Raw genomic sequence first — 17,327 nt, 5'->3', positions numbered from 1 at the left:
CCTTGCAGCATGATGGTTAAGCATTTTGGTTTTAGCCAACTGAAGTGACTGTTGGTTAGTATCATTGTTTTTCTCCACTGGCAAAATGCAGATAATTATAGGAATATCAGTGTTTTAAGGATTGGGAGAATGTATGTGAAGTCCTTAAAGCTATTCCTAGGACATAGTGAATATTAAAAAGTAGCTATCATTGGTATTATTATTTACCTTAGGAAAACTGGTTAGCAAGAACACTTATTCTTTCCACATCTTAATTAAGCATGCACTGGTGGAATTTATAGTCTAGGAATGGAGACATATGATAAACAAATCAATACATGGACATGGTAACAAATGCTATGAAGCAATCAAGGGACTGGCTAGAGCCATTATGAAAGGTGGGGTGGGTGACAAAGTTAGATAAAACAATAAGGGGTGACCTCTATGTGAAGGTGATATTTGTGTTCAAACGTAAGAAGGAATAAGACATGCCAAATATTGGTGTGGAAGATGAAGAGAAGAAAAGATTGTAGTCAGTAAGGACAAGCCATGCAATTAGACTGGAGTTTGGCCAAGTTTCTGGAACTTAGCAAACTTAGGTAACATGAGCACATAAGGGACAACACGTTCTTCTCTTACTGATGCTTTTGAAGTATGAGGATCCTCACTGGAATCTATGGTCTGATGAAAATGTGGGGTAGAAGGGTAGCTCTGTGAAAGTAGTAAAAGGAAGGAATAGAGATTTAGGTCATATAAGCGGTGGAGATTCAAAGTAGAGGTAATACTAACACAGCAGAAAATCTAATGCATAGGAATTTTTGATAGAAAAGATCCACAAGGTTTCATTTTACTGACCTATATATCTTGATGTATTTTGACATATACAATGCCCTGCATTTAACTCATTGCTCCTATAAAATAAAAATAAACTTGTACCAACAAAATATTACTAAAACTATGAAAGAATGAAACACTAATTATTTAAAAACAGTTTAAAGATGAATAATTTTTTCTTCTTACCTATGTCAGAGAAAGAAAAAATATATATATAAATATATATTCTGTCTTTATGATGCCAAGTACTAATGGATTTTTAAAATACCTGAATGAAAAGACAAATGTTTTTATATCTCACCCAAATGTTTGCTGTTATACTATTCTGAGATGGTAAGGTGGCTAGCTTTCCCCCCCCAACAAAACTTTAATCTTTATCACATTTGTGGAAATCTGAGGTACATGGAATAAAACTTAAAATTCTATAAACTGCATGATTAGTCTTTAGTGTCAAACATACAAAATATGTACCAAAATTCAAATATTTAGACTTTTTTATATAATTGAGAACAACATCTCCCAGAGCAACTATCAAATATTTTTTTTGTTTTTCTGAGCCATATTTTTCTAAATAAAATCAGCTTTTGTTTCTGATTTTGAACATGAGCTTATTACATGTTGTAATCATGCATAAATTCAAATCATGCTTGCAAGTGGAAATATGAAAATAAAAATCTAATTTACAACATGGAAAAATCTAATTTACAGCATGGAGACACAGGATTTAAAGCGGGAACCTGGGGATATGTATTTTCAAAAACCTACTCCTTCCTCCCCACCCTCCCCGCACTCACCTCCACCTTCTCTGCAACATACACACAGACAACACTGGTTTAAACACTTTGTGACTGAGATTCTCAAAAGTTAATATGCATCTGAATCACTTGAAGATTTGTTAAAGATTTTGATTCAGATGTCTCAGGGGGCCCAAAGTTCTGCATTTCTAGCAATATCCTAGCATTGCTCATGCTGCAGGTCCAAGGATCCCAGGCAGATGTCTTTCTAGCATTTCTAAAAAAGCTTTCAAAGATGAAAACTTTACAACCTTTTCTGGTACTGTCTTTGACAAATTTTCACTCAGACTATGAAAACATGGTTTTCATTATGGTAAGGTATTTTAAGACCAATTTCAGTTTTAGTTCTCTTTTTATAAGATTACTTTGTTAAACGAAAGGGCACAAGAAATAACTTCTTGTAAAGGCTGTTAAATTCAGATAGGTGGCTATAGCTAGAAATTCAACTTTATGTTTGCACTTGGTGCACTCAACTGTCCGTTTTCTTGCATCATTATCAATCTGTTTCTGCCCAGGCCTTCTTGTGGGGTTGACAATGCCACAGAATGCTTTGTCTAATGATCAGACTTCATTATTCCTAAACAGTTTACCTACGAATGAGGAGGTCTTGACTCTAAGGAATTCTAGAGAAAACAGCCAACGTTAAATGAGAGAGGCTTTTTTTTTTTCTTTTTAAGACAAATTTGGAAACAATCCCAGATTATGCATCAGCCCCATTAATTTAGAACTCAGCTGGGAAAACTCCGGAGAATAAAAACTTCATTTATTTATAATGTAGGGGTTCATTATTTTTCTTTCTGGAAAACATCTGTTTTTAGTTTTTCTCAGCACGTATTAGATAAAAGCCTGAAAGCAGAATCTGTAGATTCAGGTTTTGGTTGCATGGTTGGAGCTGTTATAAATCTAGCAGTGGCCACTTTATAACAATAATTATAAAGGACCTATTTTCAGGGCGATGTGTCAGGCATTGTGTGAAGCACTTAGTAACCATTATCTTAACCATACACAAAAGTAAGATTAAAAAAAGTAACCATACACACACACACACAAAAAAAAAATATAACCACACACAAAAATTAAAAAAAAAAAAACTAGCATTAACTCTATTTTAAAAATGAAAACTTTGTGAAGTTTGGCAAGGCTAAATAACTTGCCCCAGGTCATAAAATAGTAAATAATAGAAACCATTTAGAAAGCAAACCTAGTATTTTTTTAACTCCAAATTATATACTCTTAATTTCTCAACTTTTTTTTTTTTTTTTTTTTTTTTTTTTTTTTACCTCTCTCAGGCTAAGTAGGCAACCCCAATTACGACAAAATCTGCCACGGATACTTTTATATGAAATAATCCATTTGTTTATTGTTTTGGCCTCTAATAGATGCTGATTCTTAAAGATTTATTGATGCAGTTCTGGAAAGTAGTATTACTTCTATGCAAGTATCTCTTCTATTTTCACTTACTGTATTTTTCCTTCTACTCTGCCAGATGATGGTAACAACAGTAAAACAGAACCACCATGCTGGGATGATTTACTTGGTAGTATGAGGAGTTGCTATAAGTGTGAACCAAATGATTTAATATCTATTCCCTTCCCTTGAAGAAACTTAATAGGGTGCATTTGTCTGAGGGAGAGAGAGAAAGACAGATACAGAAAGGGACACAGAGGAGGGGAGGGAAAGATTTTTTTTAAGACACTTTTGCATGAACAAATTAAATGGTGGTAAAATTCTGTAATGATGGTATCCAGTGGGCCAACCACATTCTTTTCTCAGTTATTGGAGGGATTTGAAAATCTATTGGTCAGAGAGCTTCTTTCCCCCCCCCCCGCTTCTTCTTAAACTAGTGAGATTTAGGTCGTAGAATGAAAATTCTATTAGGCAGTTTTCAGCAACACTCTAGAGAAACGATGAATTGAGGCCCAAGAAGGATTTTCCTAGAACTGGCCTCTGCCAACACCAGCGCCTTTTTCTTGGAGAGTTTCTTGAAGTTTTGTCCGGCCCATCATACTGTGTATGGGTGGTATATGAAATTTAAATGCTGTTCAAAGTCATTCTGCTAATTGAAGTGCCAGACGTTAGACTGGCTCTGTGAGGTTTGATGCAGATGTGTGGCTCAGTTTTGATAATGGTTCTTCTGTATAAAGCTTTAAAGGAATAAAAGAGGAGATTACTTGCTTACTAAATTGATCCATGCCAGTGATTACTCTTAAAACTTCAGCTCTTGTGCTCATTCTCAAGCCAGATTAACCACGCAATCGGCTTTCTTCTACCATATGGAGTCATCTACTTACCTATATATGCACACATATACGTACATATACTTTATATATATAAACTGAATGAGTGTGATTGAAGAAAGATAAATATGGTTTGTGCGTGTGTGTGTGTGTGTGTGTGTATTTAGGGTAATATGGCAGTGGTTTGATTTCTGATAAGATCCATTCTGTAGCATGTATTTATGTAAATAAACTGAAATGGGGATGGGAAACTTCATATTTTAAGTTTGTTTTTTTTTTTAAATTTTACCATAAGCCACAGAAGTAACCAGTATTCACTGAATGCTGATAAAAATGGCAGCTGTTGCAAGGTTTGTATTGCCCCTAGATCTGGAAAATATAATCTTATAATTCTCTTGAGTGGGGGTGGGGTGGGAAGAGGGGAGTTGGAATTTGGAGCAAGGGGAAGAGGCAAGATACAGGAATTTCAGTATCTTTCCAAAGTCAGCCTTAACTTCTGGCCATAATTGTGGGAGTTTTCAGACAGGTTTGGGCATGGAAAACTGAGTCACAGGATATTATGCAGTTTTTCAATCATTCAAAGTAGGCAATTTCAATTGCACAATGATAGTATATTAAATATTAGCATGAGTTTCTGGGTTAGGAACTTTTGCTATAACAAAGAGTGGTTTAGAATCTCCAGCTACATTTTTTTTCATAGTACCAGGTTCTTAACAATCAAAGATAAATGAACCGCCCTTGCTTTCAGTGCAAGTGAGGGGAAAAAAATACACATACACACACCCTGGGGGAAGAAAAAGCAAGACTAAGTTCTCCTTAGTAGTTCAATTGAGAGGGGAGAGGCTTGTCTGGCGGTTTGTGGGAGTGAATCTAATTATCAGTCTCTTGCTTTCATTAATAGGTTGAAGCAAGTTAAGTTCTTAAGGGAGGAAGAAGTAGACATTATGTCTGAATTCTGAGACTACATTATGATCATTTACACATCACTTTCACAAAAATGTTTTTTTCTTAATAAGTCCTTCATGAGATTGGCTAGGTGGACAGAAAGAACATCAACAATGGAAAAGGCAAAAATCACTTGTAAAACATAGTATACTGACAGATGGGAAGACAGAGCATTCTGGAAAACTGTAGAGTACACTTTAATAAATTTAAATCTACATCTGTGCGGTGTAATTAGCTAGATGGAGCCTCAGTGAAAAATTTCACTATCATCCATTGTAATACATTCCTGTAATCCTATTTCATTTCTCCTTTCTTCCCGGTGGTCTGTGAGTAAAAAATCCTTTTGGATGTAGTCTCTTTGCTTCCTGACCAACATTTTTGTTTTCTTAGCCTCACTAGCCAAAAATCTGATGACGACTATGAAGATTATGCTTCTAACAAAACATGGGTCTTGACTCCAAAAGTTCCTGAAGGTGATGTCACTGTCATTTTAAATAATCTCCTGGAAGGATATGACAATAAACTTCGGCCTGATATAGGAGGTATGTTCAAGTAATTTGTGATATGGTAGAGATAGAAACAAACATTGATAACATTGATAAACAAACATTGATAAATGCAAAATGAGGAAAGAGGATCCATAATCTTCAAGTGAGGTGTGAGAGCTGGAAATTCAAATTCTCCTAGATATCTGAGACAAAGGCTGTGGAAGGAATGTGACAACTTCTTTATGAAGTAACATCAAAAACAAAGAAGTAAATAATGGTAAAGAAAGGATATATTAGTTACCTACTCGGTGTCACAAAACATCACAAATCTCAGTGGCATATAATAATATGCATTTATTTAACACTTTGCCAGGAGCAGTTCATCTAAATTAAGCCAGTTTTGGGATGCTCATTTAAGAAACCTGTATCTTCATTCTACTCCTGGGACCAGGAGACTAGCTAGGAGTATCCTTCTCATGAAAATAACAAAGAGCAAGAAAGAAAGTGGAGGCTCGTACATAAGAGTTAATGCTTAGGATTAGAACTACCATCCTCACTTGTGCATGTTAGCCAACACAAGTCAGATGGTCCAGCCTGAAGTTTAGAGGCAGTGAAGCAACCTCACTTGGGTAAAGGCAGAGGTATAGATGCCCAGACTAGTGAAGACAGTCCAACACAGAAAATTACGGCATGGCACTTTAAGGGAGAGTGAATTAAGATGAGAAAAACATACTTGTTGAATTGACGCACAGAATGGTGATAGGAATTCTTGTTCATTAAATCTTAAATGAAAATGGAGAACGTCCATTTGGTCATGGATGGCATACTACATGATTTTTAATATCAGTCCTCTTTGACAAATAAGTATGTATTGGGTTTCCATATGGTTTCCTCATATTATTTGATGGGTCACACAATTGAATAAGTCATTGAAGAAGATTGATTTTGTGTGGGCTGAGGTGTATGCAGATAAAGTGGTCATGGCAGGAATCAACAGAGGGGAATGTTTCAAAAACAATTCATAATATTTGTTGCTCTTCATGTTTGTAATGAATATTTTTTCTGGATCACTAAGTAGTTTTGTTTTGTTTTTTTCTACATGGGTCAATTCAGGTTACCATGCCCAAATAGATTCTAGGGCTTAAAGATCTATCTGAGATATCTGAGAGAAAGTGGAAGAGAATCTGAGCAGTGTTTTCTTATTTGGTCACTTTAATGCAATTGTAAAGAATAATCAGTTTCAAACCCTAATATGCTTAGTTACTGCATTTATGTGCTTAAAAGGAGATTTTTTGGGAAAAACAAATCGTTATTTATAGGTAGTGAATTAGTTACTGACACCGAGTTAGTTGTGAGTAAATCACTTCTAATGTAGCAAAATAAATTTACTTCTTGAGTAACACAGACTAAAACATTAAGATGTTGTGCTTCTCCATATGCACATATCTGTCATTCTTTTTCAGTGAAACCAACATTAATTCATACAGACATGTACGTGAACAGCATCGGTCCAGTGAATGCTATCAATATGGTAAGTTTCTAATAGTCTATTGTATTCACATATTAGAAGATGTGGCATCATAAAAATAGCAAAGAATATGTCAATAAAAAAATTCATAAGGGAGAAATAATCTTTCAGTTTCTTTTTTCTCTATTGTAATATGAAGATAATTATTTTTTATAATTTGTTATGAGAATTAAATGTGATCATATGTATACTACTTTTTGAAAAATGCTATACTTTTAAAATTCAACAATCATTGCTTACTTGGTCAGTATAGCTTATTAGAAAATAAAATACAATACTCCACTAATTTTTAGATTTGATGGTGTGACGAGGGCATAGTTTTCTTCAAACTGGAATTATTTATCAGGGGAATAGTGGATTAGACATAACAAATGTAGCTTTGTTCTTGTATGGCTCTTTCTATCTAAATCTGAAATAAGAAACTAGATTGGAGTCTAGAATAGAGTAGAACATACTATAACATAACCACATTAACAAACATAACATAGTCATAGTATAATTTTGAAATAGGGTTTGTGAAGCCAGCAGTAAGACGCTCTGTTGAGTCTGGGAGATGAGAAACTTTTTCTTCTTGCACAATGTAGATCAGAATCAGCAGTTACTTAGTAACTTTATCAACTGGCACATCACTAGCTGACTGACAAAGAATTTCATAAAATAGCTTCCCTTCTTACTGTTTATAGACTATAAATATGGAACTAAGTGGTGAACAAAGTGATAAGTCTTGCCCTAGTGAAAATGTAGTTAGTTATAATAAGATAAAACAGCAGGAGATATCAAGAAATAACACAAAACAATGTATATGAGGAAGAGGAAGAAGATTCAGGTCTGATCCTGTGAAAGGTTGTGTATTCTGGATGTGTAATATGTGTAATACGGATGAATTCCCATTGCCCAGATCTCATATTCTAAGTACACAGAGTTTATTCTTCCATTTTCTCATTTATAGACATCATTAAAATCAAGTTACAAAAAATGTTAAATAATACCTAAATATAACAAATCAGAACTTGATTTGTTCTAACTCCATATCTAATGGTCTGAATCACATCACCCTTACTTCTCTTTAATTAAAGTCAGTCACTCGCCATTGTAGTGATATATATTTGAGGGTTATCATTACAAAGTCATTTCTCATCACAGCACTTTGTGAATGTGCTTTGTGATGCAGTTAGTACAGTATTAAAGATTATTTTTTAATGGGTTCATTTCCTCTTATTTGGAGAAAAGGAAAACTATAATAGTAACAAATTTTGAAAACTTACCTTACAGTTGGTGTTTGCTATCTGCCAGACACAGCACACACTATTTGATGTGCATTCTCCTTCTTATCCATCTTCATACTACCTAACAAGACAGGTCCTTTTTAAAAATTTTTTTTAAAATTCTATTGTTAGAGAGAGAACTCAAGCAGGGGGAACAGCAGGCAGAGGGAGAAGCAGGCTTCCTGCTGAGCAAGGAGTCCGATGAGGGGCTTGATCGCAGGACCCTGGGATCATGACCTGAGCCAAAGACCAGACCCTTAACTTACTGAGCCATCCAGGCATCCCAACAAGATAGGTTCTTCAAGATCACATTTTAGCAGTGAATTCTGAACCTGGGTGATTGTTTCCCTAGAGATATGTGTGGCAATGTCTGGAGACATATTTAGCTGTCACAATGTGCCAGGGCTTGGGGCTGGTGGTGGTGGTGTTGGTGCTACTGGCATCTAGTGGGTAGAAGCTAAGAATGCTACTAAGCATTCTAAAGTACACAACACAGCCCCCACAACAGAGAATGAGCTGGCCCAAAGTAACAGGAGAAACTGCTCTAGAGACACTGAATGCAAATGGTGCTATCACAACTATGGCCTTTTGCTAGAATCATCTAAACGGGTCTATTTTTTCATAAAAATATCAATTTGTGTAGAAAAGGTAGGTGTGTCTCCTTAGCAAAGTTTTCGCTTTCTTTTGGATTGTTCAAAACTAAAGTAGCTTTGCTTTGTGTTGGCAGTGAGAATACAAATGATAAATAGAAACAAATGCTCTGTAATACAATAATACAATTGTGTTAAAAATGTTCTATTTCCCCCCCTTTTTTAAATAAAAACAGGAATACACAATTGACATATTTTTTGCTCAAACATGGTATGACAGACGTCTGAAATTTAACAGCACCATTAAAGTCCTCCGATTGAATAGCAACATGGTAGGGAAAATCTGGATTCCAGACACTTTCTTCAGAAACTCCAAAAAGGCTGATGCACACTGGATAACCACCCCTAATAGGATGCTGAGAATTTGGAACGATGGTCGAGTGCTCTACACCTTAAGGTATGCTTTTGAAAAAGGCAAGTTCTGTTCTCTGGGAATAAACCAAAGATCAACTACATGCCCTTAAAACAAGAGTAATGAAAGCAATTTCAAACCTACATCAGGGTGGGCATGTGTGATCAAAATAGTATGTGATCATACAAAATTAGTTTTTCTTTCTCTTAACAATGAGCTTTTTCAAAGCCATAGATAGAACTTTATTTTCTGTGACTGATGTGAGAACTCTCTTTTCTCACAGGGACATGAAATTTCACTTGCCTTTATAAGGTTACCTGATTTTTGCACCAGCCTTGGTTTTTGCATGTGTCTCCTGCTACTTTAAAATAAGGAAATGAAAACACAGTCAGTTATCCTTGGGACCACTGGTTGTTAAGCTTGGAAATGTCTCTGTTTCCAAGGAAACCATTGCTAAAGGAGAAATTTCAGTGTGGAGGTCTCCTGTACCTCCTTTTCTTTTAGCTGCACAACAGCAAGTACAATGATTTCTATCTCCCAGCACCCATTCTGCACTACATTGATAGGCCATTTGACTTAATTTACTGGCTATTTTGGGAATAGACATTTTTAGGGATAATTTGAAGGAAGTTATCTTTTATTTTATGGGCTTAAATGATTGGTAACAGTTGGGAGATTTTCTACTTACTGTATGCCATTATCTTAGCACTTAATAATACTTACATGCATTTAAAATATTTTGATGTTGAGGTTTCTCATGGGTGAGAGTATATTATTAAACAACATAGTAAATATGTACAAAGTCTTAAGAACCAGACAAATCTGGCTTTGGTTCTTAGACCTGTATCTTACTATCTACATGAATTAGGGCAACTTTCAAGAATTTGTATGTAGAGGACTTAGGGGCAGCTATCTGGTTGCAGGGATCTTGGTGCTAGATGTATCTCAGAGTTTTATTAGTAAGTTTGATGTTTTTACTCGGTTACATCTTTATTTAAAGAAATTAGGTAGGCATTGATGGAGATTATTGGAAAGGAGGCACCCACCAACCCCATGGTTCATGCCCCCACCCAAGAGAGTCTGAGCAAACTCTTTTCATTTCTTTAATATCTATAAAAAATAAAATCAAATAGAGATAGTGATTCTTACAGTATTATTATAAGGACCAAATGGGTCGGTATATAAACTACTTTACATGCAGCCTGATATATAGTACACGTAACAGATATTGAAATTATTTATATATATTTTCAGTAAAAATTATGGATAATATGATTCTTCTAGATCTTAGTATCCTGGAACTTCTAGCTTCAAAATGATTTCTTTTAAAAACTCTTGTGGTATATACTTTATCCCTTATATAACATTTGGCATGCAAAATAAAATACTTTAAAATTGCTCCAAAACCTTTATCAGAGTTATGCCAGTAACTAGGAAAAATGGCCATAATTACAAAAGAAATTCATGGCCTATAGTTTGTATTCATCATGGGTTTCATTAACTGTGAGAGATAAGGTAATGACTGAAATTAGAATCCAGTGGAAATCAAAGTTTGATAAATCAGAGCCAGTCTTGCTTTTGAAATATTAAGTCACTCACACTATCCCAAGTTCCTTGATTGTTCTCATAACTACACTCATGTTTTCATTTCTATTAATTTGTAGAATCTCTACATAATATTTAATTAGAGAAACCACCTCAAAAATGCCACTCATGAGACTTAAAGTTTAAATGAGTTGCAAACCTATACAGAGTGAAGATTTTATTCTTCTTGCTAATCTATAATAAGTTACGAATAGTTGTGTGTACAGAGATAATATTGTGTATCTGTCTTTGTATCTGCAATCTCTTTAAATTACTTTCAATTTAATAGTTCGAGTTTAATTTGAAAAAATAAAATATTTAATTATAATTTCACTTATGAATAGAACTAACCTTTTCTTTGGAAGAGCGTGTAATTATTGAGTGACACTGATTAAAACCTTTGGCTTTGGAGACAAATAATCTTGAGTTCAAACTCAACTGTGCTGTTAGCTTTGTGACTTTGGATAAGTTCAAGTACAATAAAGTCATAATAACACTTGATTAAATTAGATAACCATTTACCATACCGTACCACATAGATGATTAAAGACTCAATATTATCACTCATATTTAAGATCAGTGATTGTCTTATTATACCATAGGAAAATGACATCTCTCCCATTAAAAATTATGCTGAATTGTAAAATCTTCTAAAATAAATGTTTATAAGATAGTTTTTTTATCTCAAGATTAATACCTATAAGGTATATAGCTAACAAATAAGAAATCTTAAAAAAATCATTGGCCCATCACCATTATAATTTTAGAATATATTTATACTTCTCCAAAGATGGTCAAAACATCTGGAACTCCATTAAATTTCTCCCTCCTAGAGTCCCAGCCAATACTGAGATCTAGAAAATCTGTATCTTTAATAAGCAAACTAATTGAGATTCACTGGCAAACATTTTTCTAATATGCCTGTGTATGTGTATTTAACATTTCTTCTTTGCCATTAAATATTCTTTTACTCCATAACATCCTATTTATGGCTTCATAGGGTTCCATTATAAGAATGCATAATACTCTATTGTGGAAATAGAAGTATTTTAAGTCACATATAGTAATTTAAATCTAACAGCTAACAAATACTTACAAACAGAAGGTTCTGCTTTAATTAGCAGATAAGGTCTGAGAATTTATCAGCATTCATTTACATGCAAACAGTAGATGAACTCAAGTTCTTAAAACTGTTCTATTAAGTTAAATATACTCACCAAATGATCTCATGTGTGCAATTGATTTGCCAAAAAAATTACATGATCATAAATTTTGAAAAAAATGCAATTGCCATCCATGAGATCCTATTGCTTGGTCTGTGAAAATGGTCTACATTAAGCCTTAAGTAATTTCCTTCTGGACTTTGTGGGTTTCTTCAGGGAGAATCATCTTGTGTTATCAGTAAGAATAGGAGATGTTTTCTCCAGGAACAAAAATGAATAGTCATTAAAATTTTACTAATGTATATTCTTAAAACTATGTCTAAAGGATTTCTATTTTGGTTTCGTATCTTTCTATTTAGGTTGACAATTGATGCAGAATGCCAACTGCAGTTACACAATTTTCCAATGGATGAACATTCCTGCCCCTTGGAGTTCTCCAGCTGTAAGTAATCTGATTCTGTATTCTGTATCCTCTCTCACCAACAGTTTTCTAATTGCAGTGCCAACTAATTGGTAGACTCAGGGAATGCAGAATCAAGCAACTTTGTTGACTTTGAAGATTTTGACAGTTACTTTCATCATAATACCAGTTTATCTATATTAGAGTGATTCCTGCAAAAAGGATCTATTTTATCAGAAATTACAAGTAGGTTTCTCTAGTGCATAAATGTTTAAAAATTCACAGTGGCTGCCTGAAGACATTTTTCAAGAAGGGTTGTAAAACCAGGCCTGGCCACAATGGAAAGGTATAAAGTGGATTTTACATCTTTATTCCCTGCCCCTATTCACCTCCCCCCACCGCACAGTACCCCCATGGATGTAGGAAAAGAGAGTAGCAAAATGTTTGCTACTTATTTTCTCCTTTACACATCAGGAGGTACATAGAATCACCAGTGTCCTTTGCTTATTTCAATTTCGGTATACCTGTTAAAGATAGCAAAATTGAAACTTACCTTCCCCATCTGGAGTTCAAGCAATATCTAGAACAAATTATTTACCAGTGAGTAAAAGACCAATTTTTGGTGTCTTATTTGTCTAGTTCAAATCCCACTCAATTGCTGTGGACTTGAACAAATTACTAAATCTTGCAGTGAGTCCACATTCTCAGATAGAGATGACAAGACCTGCCTCACCACAATATGGCTTTGTTGATGTAATATATGTAAAATGCTTGGTGTGCTACCTTACACACAATAAGATTTAGTAAAAAGCTCTATTATTTTTATTAATTATTGTTATTACCAGATAATAGACTATATACCATGATGATCCGTGATGATTTTGAAGCAAATTAAGCTTTAGTAACTTTTGTAGATATTTCCTTCCTGAACCAAAGCCAAGCTTTAGTTTCCCCCAGGTGTGTGCCTCACTGTTTGTTCAGCACTCATGTTAGGTTGCTCACCCTGCATACTAGGCAGAATGAAAAACTGATTATGAGTTTTAAGTTTATATTTCTATAAATAGAATTTCTCAAGCAAGGCATAACAGAGACTCTTAAGAGCCAAGTAAGTCATAATAACTATACTTAAAAAAACAATGATGAGAGAAACAATCATCTGTTCATCATTACATCAATTCCAGAATGAACTAGAGGAAAAATATCAATGTATATCATTTCTGTTTACAAAAGTTCCCATTATAAATCTTATTTCATATGTTTTACTTTATCCAAGAATAGAATATTTTTAAGTAAAATCTTTCCTAAGCTTTCTTTTAATTTCCAGCTGGGACTACTCCATTTCTGAGTCTGCTAAAATTTTTTTTTTTTTTAAAGATTTTATTTATTTATTTGACAGACAGAGATCACAAGTAGGCAGAGAGGCAGGCAGAGAGAGAGAGGAGGAAGCAGGCTCCCCGCTGAGCAGAGAACCCGATGCGGGGCTCGATCCCAGGACCCTGAGATCATGACCTGAGCCGAAGGCAGCAGCTTAATCCACTGAGCCACCCAGGCGCCCCTGAGTCTGCTAAAATTTAAGAACTGGTGATTTCTCTGTTGTTAGGTCACTGATGGACAAACGCCTTCTAAAACCAAACACAACTTAGTTTACTTATTGCTCTCAAAAAAGTTAAATCACCAAACATGTTCTCCATAGGAAGTTCCCTAGTATCATCATTCTTTTTCTCAGTTTTCAGCACATTCTGCCCCCCTACTCCTGCTCCATGCCAATCTGGAGATTATGATTTCTTTTTTTCTTTCACCTTTGTTAATAAACATCTAACACAACTACTTGGACCAAAAGAAAAGAAAAGGAAGACACATAGGGATTTTATTCCAAGTAGTCAATCAGCCTCCATGATTAAGACTTAGGTTTATATAGCATTATTAGTAGATACATAGTTGAGATGGTGTTTAGTTTTGTCTGTCTATCTATCTATCATCGAACTATTTTTACTTGAGCTTATTTTTTTTAAAGATTTTATTTTTAAACAATCTCTACCCACAATGTGGGGCTTGAATTTACAATCTCAAGATCAAGAGTCATATGCTCTACTGACTGAGCCAGCTTTGTACCCATATTTGAGTTTATTCTACAATTAACTTAATAATATTTATTCACAAATATACATTGACCATCAGTTCATGAAATAAGGACTACCATGATCCTCATAAGGAAACAAATAATTTAGGGGGAAAAATGAAGACTTTTTTAGAGTATTATGGCCAGCAAATGGTACTGATAATCACTACATTGTCAGTATAATACCTCTTTCATGAAGGCTTTCTGTTCTCTTGGCTGAACATGATTGACTTCTTTAGACTCTACATAGTGCTCATGGGTATCTTCCTCTGGGCATTTCTACTTACTATACTAGTCTTAATTGTAGTAAGTAAAATTTCTGCATATATTAAAATGAAGTCCTAACAAACTGAGAAAGGGAGAATAACATAAGTAGTTGAGGTGATTTTTCCCAGGCACCTTCCACTCCAAGTGCATGCCTTGGAGAGGCATTTGAATCTGCTTCTCTCTAATTATTTTCTATTTCTGCATGACTCTCAATACCTTGCCCTGTTAACTCCCCTTCATCATGAAGTAATATCTTGCATATGTACTGTTGCTTTTAGACTGGTTACTTTTTATGTCTTGCCCTAGACAATGTAGAGTATGCATTTAGCATACATAAAACCATGTCTAGTATAACTTCTATGCAAATTAAGTGACTTTCAAGGATAATTTTGACCTCATTGTTTTTAAACTTCTGTTGGGAGAAGATGTCATTGTATTTATTTCTTCTGTTGTGATGCTCTTTAGTTCAAGATCTTCTAATAACTCGGTCTCTCTCATACCTACTTCAGTCTCTTGTTCATGGAAGTTGGTTGCTACATATGTTCATTTATAAATAATTTTAAATGTGTGCTTTCCCATCTCATGGCAGATGGCTATCCACGTGAAGAAATTGTCTACCAATGGAAGCGTAGTTCTGTTGAAGTGGGTGACACAAGATCTTGGAGGCTTTATCAATTTTCATTTGTTGGACTGAGAAATACCACTGAAGTAGTGAAGACAACTTCTGGTAAGATGCGCTTGAATTTTAAGTGACCCCTTCCAGAGTTAAAATTCTGGGATATATATAATTCAGAAGGCTTTTGAATACCTGTCTACAAATGATATGCATAAAATTAAGTGAAGTGTTTTAATTTACCAGAGAAAATTATAATTGGTATTTTAGCATAATAGATAAATATAAATGGATTCTACCAATTTGAAGCAAAATGGATTAAAATTGGATTAGGACATTATTTGTGTAATTTCCTTAAGCAAAAATGAGTGGCAATTATTTTAAAAACAGAAAATATTTATGAGATGTAGGTGTAATGTTTCTTTTAGGAAATAGGTTTCATGGTATATTGAAATAGCAGCATTTAAAGTAATCACACAGGGAAAATGAGCTTTCTACAAATACAGAAATGTGATCATAATGGATATGGACTGATTCACCATTCAGTAATTTAATATTTTGAATTGCCTACATCATGGATATGGTACAGGCCTTGTTTCAAATACCAATTCTATCAGTTACCACCTATACATATTGAGAAAATTACTGTATTTCTCAGGGATCAACACTCCCAGATAACTAATGTGGACAAAAAGACCTGTATCTCAGGCATACTATGTGTATGAAGGCGAAAAAAAAAAAAAAAGAAAATGCTTAGAATGATACCTGGCACTTCGTGAGCATTCAATAAATAGTAGCTTTTATTAGTATTAATTATAATTCTTAGATGCATGGGACCTAATGTGGTAAGGACTTCAGATTTCTTAAAAGAAGCTAAAAAATTTTTTTTTTTTTTTAGTTTTTATTTATTGGGGGGGGGGTAAAGTCAGAGAGAGAAGCAGACCTCCTGCTGAGCAGGGAGCCTGATGTGGTACTCCATCCTAGGACTCCAGGTGATGACCTAAGCTGAAGGCAGTGGCCTAACCAACTGAGCCACCCAGGCACCCAAGAAGCTAAAAATCTTTATTTTTATATCAAATATCATGATTTTTAATAGTAGTAATTGAATTGATTAAAAAAACAACAACAACCCCATGTGGTGTAATTTAAACATATTTCCAAACCTGATCTGTGTCATGGGTGGCCAGTATAAACCCTCTGCAAAACCCTCCATACAGATTATTCAGCTACTGCTTTTAAAATTACGTGAATCTAATTATGTCCCTGTTTCAAACATAAACATTACTATCAAGACATGTATTTTGATGATGTATTTCTGTGAGTTGAGCTGTTTTCTGTTGACTTATTTGCACATACCTGATTTTTTTCCCTGAAATTCATAGGACGTATTTTTATATTGACTGATTTAGAATAAGGCCTTGGTCTACTGTACATAGAGAAGCAAATTAAGGATCCACACAAAAATAGAAATTTAAGATTATCTTTTCATAACCATCATCCTTCAAATCAGACCTATCTGATCCTAACACTGAGGGTTTCTCAGCTATCTTAATTTGCAAAATGAATGTAAAAGAAGGTCAAAGAAATGCTCGAGTATATTTTTGAAAAGTGGCCTTCTGTTCCCTTATTCACTGCAAATCCTGAACATCAAGTACTAGAACAGTCTTTTATTTGGTCCCCAAAAAAGATGCAGGATTGCCTTAGAACTGGTTTTCCATCTGTGAAAGGAAGAACATGTGTAAAAATAATCTCTAAGTCTGTATGCTTCCAGAAAGAGAAATTGGGCATTAAATTGTGTGGTATATTCATATTTTTGTAATTATTCCAGCACCCTAAAACAGAACCCCAAAATTGATGACTAGCTGGTCTTTTTAGTCATTTGAGCCCTGAGGGGCAATAAAATCAAATGGCAGTGAGGGATGGGTTGGCTTTATATTACAGGACTTAAAGTCATTCCCTCCCCAATAACTCATACTGAGAATGATCTAGAATATTTACTGTCTATTAAGCGGTATTTCCAGAAGAAAATGATTTACTTACTTAAAGCATGGCAAGAAAAATTGCCAAGGTGTCGTGAAGCTATTAATCTTCCGAGGAAATCAAAGCAAA

At 34.5% G+C, this 17,327-nt stretch overlaps 1 protein-coding gene and 1 long non-coding RNA gene across 3 annotated transcripts in view; one reads left to right on the top strand and one right to left on the bottom strand.

Annotated features, from left to right (window-relative positions):
* Positions 1–17,327, top strand: part of GABRG2 (gamma-aminobutyric acid type A receptor subunit gamma2) — a 105,728-nt gene that overhangs the window by 24,693 nt on the left and 63,708 nt on the right. For both annotated transcript variants that reach the window (XM_032337107.1, XM_032337108.1), the window contains exons 2-6: positions 5,180–5,331; positions 6,741–6,808; positions 8,897–9,117; positions 12,179–12,261; positions 15,195–15,332. In XM_032337107.1, coding sequence (XP_032192998.1) covers positions 5,180–5,331; positions 6,741–6,808; positions 8,897–9,117; positions 12,179–12,261; positions 15,195–15,332 — 662 coding nt within the window. The remainder of the gene's footprint in view (positions 1–5,179; positions 5,332–6,740; positions 6,809–8,896; positions 9,118–12,178; positions 12,262–15,194; positions 15,333–17,327) is intronic.
* The window catches only part of LOC116586748, a 59,693-nt gene that overhangs the window by 26,866 nt on the left and 15,500 nt on the right, over positions 1–17,327 (bottom strand). Inside the window, exons 2-4 of the long non-coding RNA XR_004284136.1 lie at positions 8,071–8,152; positions 5,835–5,973; positions 619–690 (exon numbers count right to left, since the gene is read on the bottom strand). This is a non-coding gene — a long non-coding RNA (uncharacterized LOC116586748). The remainder of the gene's footprint in view (positions 1–618; positions 691–5,834; positions 5,974–8,070; positions 8,153–17,327) is intronic.

Source organism: Mustela erminea, chromosome 3 (genome assembly GCF_009829155.1).
Source record: "Mustela erminea isolate mMusErm1 chromosome 3, mMusErm1.Pri, whole genome shotgun sequence".
Lineage (NCBI taxonomy): Eukaryota > Metazoa > Chordata > Mammalia > Carnivora > Mustelidae > Mustela > Mustela erminea.
The sequence above is the reverse complement of the archived record's forward strand: the minus strand, read 5'-3'. Positions and strand labels throughout refer to the sequence as shown.